The sequence below is a fragment of the Solea senegalensis genome, linkage group LG20, assembly GCF_019176455.1.
Source record: "Solea senegalensis isolate Sse05_10M linkage group LG20, IFAPA_SoseM_1, whole genome shotgun sequence".
In the NCBI taxonomy this organism is placed as follows: domain Eukaryota; kingdom Metazoa; phylum Chordata; class Actinopteri; order Pleuronectiformes; family Soleidae; genus Solea; species Solea senegalensis.
This window is the reverse complement of record NC_058039.1, coordinates 19322918-19333752: the sequence shown is the minus strand read 5'-3', so window position 1 is coordinate 19333752 and position 10835 is coordinate 19322918. Positions and strand designations below refer to the sequence as shown.

Sequence of the window (10835 nt, the reverse complement as noted above, 5' to 3'; positions counted from 1 at the left end):
CACACGGCTGCTGTGAGTTTCTTGTTATTTTTTGAAGTCAGAAAAGGGATCACGAGGAGGAGGAGGTAGATTAGTTTATTAACACACTTTCTTTGGAGGTCACATGTTGATGTTCTGACCCGTGAGTGCTTTATATTTCTCACAGGTCAGATCATCCTGCATCGTTTAACCAGCACTTAAAAAAACATGATTCAGGGAAAAAGATACAATTATTTTAAACTCTTAAAAAACGTTCAGTATGTAAAATTATTGATTATTTATTGGTTAAGTTTCATGTCGTCATTCAGCATCAGAACTGCTTTTGTAAAAAAATCATCTGGGGTAAGTGTACATTTACAAAAAGAAGAAGTTGAATTATTTTGAACAAAATTAAGATCACATAGATGCATATACCAGATAAAAGTTTGATTTCTTTGATTTAAAAGTGGTTTTGATTCGGTCCTGCAGTTCTTCACATTCCCACCTGTTGAATGTAATTTGGTGTGGAAAACACCGCAGTAGCACCGTCACTGTGAGGTAATGTTCCTCACGCCTGGATTCCACTTACTCGTGCTTGGATACTGTCTTTAATCTCTGTTCCTTCAGAGTGGCCGAGCTGTGCACGACTACTACTTCAGATAGTTGTACATCTCAGCCTCCAGAGATACAAGACCCAAGTACGACAGCAGGCTCAGGAACGAACGAGTCACGCTCATCAGTGCCATCTCCGATCTGAAAAGGAGTGGCGTCGTTCATTTCTCAACAACAACAACAAAAAAGACATACGCAAACATTCACTGCACTTGGCTGCTTTTACCTCAGCGCTACCTCGAACCGGAGGCTCTCCCACGTTGTCCTCATCCAGCCTAACACCCACAGCCTGGTCAGGACCCCTGGCTTTGCTGCCTGGATCTTCCCCCAGCCTCGAACCGCACTGACAAATCAGTCACAGATGTGTGTATGTTTTGACTTGTTCAAGCTCGGACACCATACAACCGACCAAGATTTAAACTACAAAATAATACGCTTCAATTTACATTAGGGTCACATTGAGGAAAAACACTTTTTTCACAGACTTCGAGAATAGAGTCTTAATTTACAAGATTAAAGTCATGAGAATATTCGTAATTTATGAGAATAAAGACGTGAGAATATTATATAACTAGAGAAACCACAAAACCCCTCTGCAGTCGACCAGTTCCAGCTATTTCCCCCTGCAGCGAAGCAGCGATTTCCTCTAAGTCTGTCTGGTTCTTTCTGCAGAAAAGATGCGTTTTCTTGCTCTCCTCTTCTAAAACAACAGGTTAGAATATTACGACTTTATTCTCGTAAAATTCCTCAATGTGGCCCTAGTACTCCGTCGTACATTAAAGCTGCAAGCAGCAAGGAAAAGTCCCTCGAGTAGCGGCACGTGTCGGAGTCATGATGCCTGGATGTTGGCTGACTCACCTGAAGAAAAGTACCATGAAAAGGTGAGATGTATGCACATTTTTTTAACACTTCTTGTGTCCACAATGTGGTGCTGTGGTTAAGGTTTCTAAACGCTAATGTTACTTAAATGTACTTTGTGATGCATCTGCTCATTCCAGACATCACAAGACATGAAGACAGTATCGTCTTCTGGTTTGAAAAGTGGAGTAAAAGAAGTTAAAAAAGAACCATGTGTGGATAGAACTCTGAGGGGGAAAATGAGTCTGCTTTTCACTTGTTTTATCATGACGTTAAACATTTTATTGATGAGTCGATGTCTCAATCGCTTCTTCAATGGCACATGACGACAATTTTGGTGAATTGCGTGCCCACTTACAGGGAAGTAGATAATGATGAGTGGACACCATGGGTAACAACAATGTAAAGACAGGTTGCGTTTACCTCTTGGCCATGACGAAGTAGCGGTCCACAGGTGCCCCCAGAGTGATGTTGATGCTTCGGACTGTATTGATGTTGCGGAAGACGAGCAGCATGGGCCGGGGCATGGACTTGAGCACCTCCATGATGCTTCCAAAGCGGTGTATGGCCATGTCGCGCATGTACGTGGTCTCCTCGCGGCTCAGGATGTTGGACAGGCCAAACTCCCGCATGTTGATGGGACGCTGCAGCAGCATCTCGCAGAAGAGGAAGTACTCTGCAGAGCAAACGAGATAAGTAATGAAATAAAGGATTACGTGGCATTATAAATGTATATGTATGGACGTTCTCTCACCTTTGACTCCGAGTGCATTAGCGTACCTCTTCATCGCCGCTTCGTCTCGCAGGACAATTGATCTCCACAGTTTACAAAGGGCCTCTCTGTCGCTAAGGTTAAACAGCACAGTTAGATGCAACAGCAAAAAAAGAAAATCTAAACTAAATCACACGACACTTACTGTTGACTGAGGTATTCATACAACCCGTGGTCCAATAGCACCAACTGAGCCTTATTATCAGGTCCTCGTCTCACCAGCACTGCAAACACACAGATGAAGAGGAACCAGCACATATGTCATTAAATAAATGTTATTTAATGACACATCTGTTATTTTATGTCACTACTTTAGATAATGGCACTACCAGAAATGCTACTTGATGACTGTCTAAATACAAAAAGTACAATTGCACGTATGTTTTCAACTGATGCTTAATCTAATAATCCATACTTTGTCACACTGAAACACACGTGGTTGCACTCACCATTACCAGGATGAGGATCCGCGTGGATGAAGCCAGTGTAGAATATTTGCTCAGCGAATGTTTTAATGAGTTTATCTGCAATCTGTGAAAGACAAAGGAGAGGGATAATGCATTTCTGTGATTGCACGGAATTGTTAAAACACCATCCGTTTGTCCAGAGGACTTACATCTTTCAACTTCAACCCTTGTCTTTTAATGTCTTCCACGTTGTTGATTTTGCAGCCTTCGAAGAATTCTGCCGTCAGCACCCTCTTAGGATCAGAGAAGAAGATGAAGAAGTGAGATTAATATCTTTGGTAAGAGCTAAGAATGAGGGAAAAGAGGGGCATTATGGATGTGCTTTTACTTCAGCTTTGATATCTTTGACCTCACCTTACTAGTTTGCTTCCAGAAGACTTTGGGTACAACAAGAAATTTGAAGTGTTTGAGGTCCTGCGCACACCTCTCTGAATTCCTGGCCTCGTTCTCAAAATTCAACTCCTGAGCCAACGTGCCCTTCAAGTCCTGCACATGACCACGTAAACACCAACGCAACGTGAAACATCTTTCTCCAAAAATGCCAAACGCAGAAGGTCAACACAGACATATGACATCCTGACCTTAAGAACCCAGCGGAATCCAAAGGTGGGGTGCATGAATTTGACAATATCTAGCAGGATCTCCAGCGCTCTAATGTCACCGTCGAATCGATCCCGGAGGTCGATGTATTGGACCTGTGGGGGAAGCAAATATGATTATCGTGTTTCCAATACTGATCCATGGCTTGAAGAACCAGTTCTTACCTTCACAGCAACAGGAGTCCCATCAAACAGTTCTGCTTTATGGACCTGTGCCAAGCTGGCTGCAGCTATCGGTTCATGGTCGAACACTTTAAAAAGCTGCTCTGGGGTTTTGTCGAAGTCTTCTTGGAAGAGAGCGTCGACCTGTTACAGCAGACACAAACACAATCCTCAGAGCCTGCGTGCGTGCCGACCTCTTCCTGCGAACCGTTTGTCTGTGGTGAGCTCTCACCTCTTTGTATCTCCTGTTCAAGGCCTTGTCTTCCAGGACTTGAAGGGTGTGGATGTACTCGGGGGGCAGGAGGTGGTTGAAGGAACAAAGACCTTGGCCAAGTTTGATGTATATTCCCCCGTTTCTGATGGCACCTTCCACCATTTTGTCTGCTGCCCTCTGGTGGCAGGCTGACATCTCAGCCAAGTAGGATGGGCTGCTCTAGCAGAGGAGGACAAACATAAGACATGCTTGTCCACACAGCATAAACAGCAGGAGTGGGGGAAAAAACAAGGACATAAGCACCAGAACCCAGATACCCATTTTATGAAAAGCCATACTGAAGGTGCCGAGCAGTGTGAAAACAATCTTCATGTTTACAGAACCTACTTCGATCTTATTTGATCATATGGAACTTACCTCGTCCTGGTCACGGAGAGACACATGGGTGGTCCACCAGTAATCCACAGAGATGCTCATCCCCACAGAGAGAGACCTGACCAAACACAGATGAGACGCTCATCAACTGTAACCATAGAAGGGCTGCGAGAGAGTCTTCTTTTAAAGAAAGTTGATTTTTCAGTTTCTTGAATGTCAGTATGTTCTCGTTAAAACTGTAAAGCAGTAACTATGTTGACAATATATAGTCAAAATTAACCCAAAGCTTGACAAAAAAACAAAAATTACAATGAAGAATTTTCCCAAAATTGTTTATGAAGTGCTTATAAAAATAGACACGGACAAACCTGCAGAAGCGACCGAGTCCTTCGACCACAATCCTCATTTTCCTCCTCTCTCTTGGTTCTGACAGAGCGTACTGGACACCCACTGCCCCAGGTACGCCCACCAAGATCCCAACAAGCGTCTTCCACAGCAGCCCTCTGCGCTTACCTTCCCTGGTGGTGTGGAAAATGTTTTTCAACAAGGCAGTTTCATCATTAATTGCCGATCTGAGCTAGAATGTAAGTACCTGTGTGAACTGAAGAATCTGGTTGCCTGGAGTGACGAGCTGGGACGTGAGTATCTTCGGAGCAGAGTTGTGTGATGCAGACACAACTTTAACTGGAGAAAACAAAAGGCACTGAATGACAACATCCCCATAACACACACACTCACACACACACCTATAATGTTAAAGACTCAGCACTCTGAAAGCTTTATCCCCAACCTTAACCATAACCAGTTAACCAGTGGATCTGCCCAGCGGACATTCGGACATTTTCTGGCATAAACACTGATGTTAGTGGAACCAAAACCTTGCCCTACAGAGGCAGAATTTCATCTCTTGAGGAACTGACGAAGTTTAGGACTATGATTTGAAATGTGGTTTGGTTAAAGTTAGGGTTAAGGTTAGGTATAATGCTTTGTTTAGTCTATCCAAATGAATAGAAGTCAATGAAGAGTCCTAAAAAGAATAGATTAGCAGGCTATGTGGACCAGTTGTCAGGCAAACCTATCTTTGAGAGGACATTTTGACCTTGTGAGGACATTTTGGCTGGTCCACACAATTTAAATGGGCTTTTTGAGGATTAGAAAACCTGGTTTTAGGGTTAGGCTTCAAATTAGATTTAAGGTTAGGGTCTAATTGTGATGGTTAGGGAGTGCACTATGTCTACGAGTGTCCACGCAAAGAATGTAAAACCAGCATATGAGTGTTGGGAAAGGGGAGGAGGATGAGTTTAGCTCAAGGTCAATACTTTGTTTTTGTTGTTTTTGTTCCCTGTCTGCATCTGAGGGACAAAATGTCTCCAGGTCTAACAAATTGATGCAGAGATAGGTCCCTCAGGCCCCTGACACTGCTGTGTCAGGGACCTGAGCAGTAATCAAACACACTCTCTGTCACTCACACACTGAGCAGTGGCGTAAGCTCTGTCGACTGTTTACGATGTAAAGACAATGTTATTGAGTCACACTGCACAATCATGTCCTCACATCTATAAGACATTTCATGATTTAAAACGTTAAATTAAAACCACTCATGTGTAAATCTTTCTTTAAACAATAAAATAAAATAAAATAAAAAATTACACAACAACAGCAGTACTGCGTCTTTTTGTTATGTTAAATAGCTTATATATGTGTGTGTGTGTTTCTAAAGAGACCGGCTAGCGGGTAACTAAGCTAATGTAGCAGTTAGCCGCCTGTCACCTCGCCGACTCTTCGCGATGCTACTATGAAAGTAACTACTTAATAATAATAACATGACAATAAGGTAATTGTTACCACTCCGGAGGCCTCTGACGTCATGGTGCCGAGTTAGTAAACGGCTCTCCTCACTCACTCCCTCACACTGAGAGCTTCTTTACGACCAAAGTTCACTCCTGTCAGGAATTTGCACCGCCTCCTTTTTTTTTACTAGCATGTCCGAAGAGCCAAAGAGTAGCGCGTGGAAGACAAAAAGAGCGCAACCTCCGCATTACTTCCGTTTTCGCTTGGTTTGCGTATTCACAGGAGAAAACACTCTGTGTGGAGCGTTAGAGTGGAGTTTCTAATATTTATATGCATAGATAATATGTTGTTTCATTATTTTAATTATTAATAAATATCCTTAGATTATGCTTGCTGAGATCAAAGATCAAAGCTGGAACTAATCTTGCTTTCTGTCCCCTTAATGACCCCTGTCAGAGCTGTTTCTCTGGTCTCTGGGGGCCCTGGGCAAAGAAGGACATTGGGGGCCTTCCTTTAACTGTCACAGCCCCTATCCCCAACAGATATGGCACTTTTATACTCTGCAGACACAGTTTTATTTTTATTTCCATAAAAGATGTTACCTGTTACCTGGTGTGTTTTTAGTACCCAAGTGAGCTGAGCAGATACTGAGTTAAAAAGACTGTATAGTAGTGTAAAAGCGTGGGGCCCTATAAACAATTAGCTAGTCTGCCTCCACCGTTGCTACGGCTCTGCCTCCTGTTCAAAGCAGACATAATATCCATCAGGCTATTTCTTGTTGTACCTCTTCCACCAGAATTTTAGGGGAAAATAATCCCAATAGGAAATGAATGGAAATTCCTTGTAAGTGGTTCTAGTAACTGTAGTAACTGTGACAAAGAAAATGATAAACAACTACAAACATTTTACCATAAGAAATTAATGGACAGTACAAACCAGAGGCAGATTACACACAGTGAGGAATAAATTGAAAATTGAGATGTGCTCACTTTTTTGAAGCAGATCCAGTTGATCAAGTTGATCCAGGATTTTTTTGTTCACTTTTTGTACACGGCTAGATGTGTTCGTCCTCCGAGCATCTTTCAAACTGAGAACGTTTATCTTGTAAAACTGGAAAATACAGTTTGGAAAGCTATGGTCATGGTGTTGTAGTAACAAGAGCACACTGTTATGGTTTAGATAACCTCCAAATAGAAGAGCGTGTGTGTGTACATGTGCATATGTGATGTATTTATTCAGCTGTGTTTATTCAGAATCAAAACATATCAGTGTTCAATTTAATCAGGTGGGATGTACCAATTGCAGCAGATCATGATGTTGGGAAACCTTTAGTGTGCTTCTTAGAAGTATAAACCCGATGGCAAAAAAAAATCCCATGTTTCAAGCCTGATAACTAAGTGCTAATTCTAGGTTCTGTGAGATAATCCTACATTGTTTTCATGTTGGAGTGGTAATTTGGAAGTGCAGGCTTTGTTGATTTAGATAGGAGTGCAGTTGTGTTATCTTGAAGTAACAGACTTTGCAGAGATATTCGCTAAGCAGAAGAGCTTTGCTGCAGTGAGGCTCTTTGTAACAGTGGTTGATATACATTAAAATGTACCCACTACATTTATGCAAACAATCTTCTTAGGATAATTTAGTCCCAGTTGATACATTTTTTGTAGCAGTGGTTTTTAAACAAGACCTACGCCAATGGGGTCTAGTTATGAAAAACAACAGCGTAATGTTCTTTTTATTACAGTTGTTTTTGGTCAGGAGTCTGTTTACATGGTCCATGTATATTAAGTTGTTATTCATGTCCTGCACTCACCTTTTACATCAGCCCGCATAAATAATACAATTCATTTTTCATAGCAACCTATCATGTGATATACAGAAGAAAACTGTCTTTCCTTGAGAGAGTTACAGTGATAGCCTGAAGTTGTAATGCAACAGTGTAGTGTTTCTATATTACACCATCTTACATCAGGTAACTCTCTGTGGGATCCAGTGTCCTCATCTCAACCCCTGTGGAAAACTTCAGGAAGGAAGAAAGAAAATGAAGAAGGCATTGATATTATGTTATGTATGCTGTATTACAAATCTAAAACCCCATTTGTTAAGTTAAAAGTCTTAACCTGTCCAATGATAACAACAATAATGAAATAATAATTACACTTATATTCAATCATTAAAAAAATAATATGCATAAATTCAGCGTCAAAGCAAAACGGAAACGGGATAAGATTTTAAAAAAAATAAAGGTTGCAAACTAGATCAGAGGTCCAATTTGAAGAGATGTGCGGCGAATATGGTCAGATAAAACCACTAAAACAAATCACTGACATAAATCATAAATCATTTTAAATAAACAATCTGGTGGTAGTGTTTCAGAGTGGAAATTATTTTCAAATCTAACCGGAAGTGTGTCCGTCGTCGAGCTTGCTGCGGAGCCTACCGGATGCAGTAGTGAGCCGTGTCGCTGCAGTGTTGCGCTTACATGTTTACGGGCGGGAAGAGCGAATATAGCGGAGTGTGGGAGCTGCTGTGAGTAAATAGGAAGCACATTTTTTTTAATTCACCTTAGTTTTTTTGATTGTTTGCGCGTTTAATGGTTCCCGCGGGTTTGCGACGTGAAACGGATTGGTTTTAAGTGGACCGTCACTGAAAAACTCAAAGGATTATTAGACAGGTTGTGTTGGGGCAGATGGAGAAGCCTCCTACAGATTCTGGCGGCGGAGGAGATGCGACGGCGGCAGCGGAGGGCCCCGCGGTGCAGGTGGCAGATGTCTACTGGCCCACAGGGGCTCTCCCGCTTCGGCTTCTGGAGTGGAAGGTCAAGCCTGGGTCTCTCATTAACGTGGACTCCGTGCTCGCGTTATGCGCTCCCATTCCCCACGAGAAGGGGACGGAAGCTGCCAGGCTGCCGGAGAAGAAGGTAAAATCGGACCGCGCTGGAGTTGTAAAAGAGCTATGCTGTCAACTTGGACAAGTCATACCTCCCGGGTGAGTCACCCCACTTGCTACAGCCAGCTAATGTTAGCCGACCGGCCCCTCTGTTGGAAAGTCTACAGTTACCGTGTCAGCTTATTTGGCCGTCATTGTTGTGACAGCGACGGACTTTACCCCCTGTGTAACACCAGCTAGCTAACAAGGCTAAGTGTGTGTGTGTGTGTGTGCGCTACGTTAGCTTGTTTGCTAGCTCTACTCCAACGCGCAACTCATTATTAGTGTCAAGTGAGGCGACGTCAACAACGCAGAAACTTTCCAAAATAAGAGTGTTTTCCTTCACATTTACCAGCGTCTGAACTTTTCCAGTAGTTGTAAAAAAAAAATAAAATTAAACCGCTTTTTATTTTGAAGGGTAAAACCACGTGTAGCTCTGTTAGCTTTGTTTGTCTTGACACAGGAGTCCATCGCGTGCACGTGCGCGGTGTGTGTACATGCGTATTTTGACAGGTAGTGGACTTCTTCCTTAACTTTACCTTTCATCCTTAAACCTACTCTTTCCTCACACCAAACCCTGCCTGTCACCGTGTCGGTGGTATTTAGTATTTTATTCAGAATTAAATAAAGCACTGGACATATTTTATGTAGAGTTGCCCAGGTTTATTTGTCTTTTTGTCCTTAATACACTATACCTATAGTTTATATATACTTACGTTTGTATTGACAATATCTAATACAAGGTAGTTGTCTAATTACAAAGCAAACACCTGCATGAGTTGTGTCACTCTATTTGGCATTTTGTAATTCAGTTGTCAAGTTAGCACTCTTGCTTTTGCAGCAAAGAAGACCCGGCCCGTTTACTTTATTTAACCTTTATTTTACCAAGATAATCCCACTGAGACTGCAAATCTGTTTTCCTACCTAGGGTGTCCTGGCCAAGATGCAGCATGTGGGAGGATAGAGCAGTAGACGATGGATGGGTGGAAGTCACTGACAATAATTAGGAGAAGGGCTATCTCTCACAGTCATTTTTGGAGCCTCTTTACAGCTTATAGAGCCCTTTATCGCTCTCTCCTTGTCTGACGCTTTAACTAACTAAGGATAAACTTTCTTTGAAAGTAAATCCAGAGAGAGACACGTTCACTTCAAAGTACTTTTTGCTACTATTGAGCAGCTTATGTTCCAGTGGAACATGTGAGGAGAACTCGTGTACACACATTGTTTCCAGGCAATCCTAAAAGTCAGACCTTTCATTAAAATTTTGAGTCGAGAGGTCGTGAATATAACAGGGAGTGTTCAGATGTGTTTGTTGTTAGGAGCACTGTAAACAAAACATTTCGAATGCAGCATAAGTATATACTTGGTCTAGTGTTTTATTGTGGTTCTCAAAGTCAACAGCTACCAAAAGAGAATAAAACACAGGCAAGGAGTGTAATGTCTCTCTCCTCAAGACATTAGCTTTATTTAAATTGTCAGTATACCCTTAACTTAGTCACTAACTCATCATTGTCAATGCTAACCTGTTTGGTACCTGTTGCACATGTAGGATGTAATGTCATGAATCAAACTTCTTACTTAACATGAATTATAATGAATTGTGATAAGCGCTAGAAATAACGAAGAAGTACTGTGTTACTGGCGTAACGGACAGTGTTTTCACTCGTGATTCTTTTCCATTTTCAGGGGTGTCATCGTCAGAATCGAAGAATGCAGTCACCCGATAGTGATGAAGGGTTTGTGTGCCCAATGTGGCCAGGACCTGACTAAGGAGTAAGGAAATACACACACAGTCTCCTTTTTATGTGCAAACAGAAACAAAAAATGCAGTCAAATGAAGTCAAGTTCAGATTCAAATTTGAAGATAATCTGTTAATCTGACCGGCTCTACATGTTGTAGAGTTTTATTTGTTGCCATCAGGTGGCACCAGAGATCACAGCTGAGTGCTAATGGGAGCATAAAACAAGTGGTCACATGTGACAGCTTGATAAATATTTAATATGTACAGATATGATTAAGTAGGTTAAGTTGCTGGGGATTCCTGGTTACATTAAAAATATGGTACTTCATGCCGTTGTATGCATTAATACTCAAAAAGGTG

At 41.9% G+C, this 10835-nt stretch overlaps 2 protein-coding genes across 5 annotated transcripts in view; one reads left to right on the top strand and one right to left on the bottom strand.

Moving 5' to 3' along the window:
• Window positions 1–59: 59 nt before the first annotated feature.
• adck5 (aarF domain containing kinase 5) lies at window positions 60–5985 on the bottom strand. Of its 2 annotated transcripts, XM_044053376.1 has the most exons (15): window positions 5863–5985; window positions 4610–4701; window positions 4386–4535; window positions 4060–4135; window positions 3661–3861; window positions 3432–3572; window positions 3249–3362; window positions 3022–3153; window positions 2817–2900; window positions 2650–2731; window positions 2346–2424; window positions 2183–2274; window positions 1852–2104; window positions 797–913; window positions 60–711 (listed from the first exon to the last, which is right to left on the bottom strand). In XM_044053376.1, exons 1-15 carry the CDS (start codon window positions 5884–5886, stop codon window positions 609–611), a joined length of 1740 nt encoding a protein of 579 aa, XP_043909311.1. In that variant the 5' UTR covers window positions 5887–5985; the 3' UTR covers window positions 60–608. The 2 variants fall into 2 exon arrangements, with proteins under 2 accessions (XP_043909311.1, XP_043909312.1); XM_044053377.1 differs by lacking the exons at window positions 4610–4701; window positions 5863–5985 and having other exon boundaries at window positions 3661–3856; window positions 4386–4452.
• A 2310-nt stretch (window positions 5986–8295) lies between these two features.
• The window catches only part of ctdp1 (CTD (carboxy-terminal domain, RNA polymerase II, polypeptide A) phosphatase, subunit 1), a 52160-nt gene continuing 49620 nt past the window's right edge, over window positions 8296–10835 (top strand). For 2 of the 3 annotated variants that reach the window (XM_044053375.1, XM_044053373.1), the window contains exons 1-2: window positions 8296–8793; window positions 10420–10506. In XM_044053375.1, the coding sequence (XP_043909310.1) occupies window positions 8495–8793; window positions 10420–10506 (386 nt within the window). In that variant the 5' untranslated portion in view covers window positions 8296–8494. The remainder of the gene's footprint in view (window positions 8794–10419; window positions 10507–10835) is intronic. The other variant, XM_044053374.1, reaches the window with a different exon arrangement.

Coding starts and splice junctions, on each gene's coding strand:
- adck5 (XM_044053376.1), bottom strand. CDS start 5,886: ATGACGTCAGAGGCCTCCGGAGTG. Junction 3,862..4,059: donor CTCTCCGTGACCAGGACGAG/GTAAGTTCCATA, acceptor CTCCTCTGCTAG/AGCAGCCCATCCTACTTGGC. Junction 3,573..3,660: donor TGAACAGGAGATACAAAGAG/GTGAGAGCTCAC, acceptor CTGCTGTAACAG/GTCGACGCTCTCTTCCAAGA.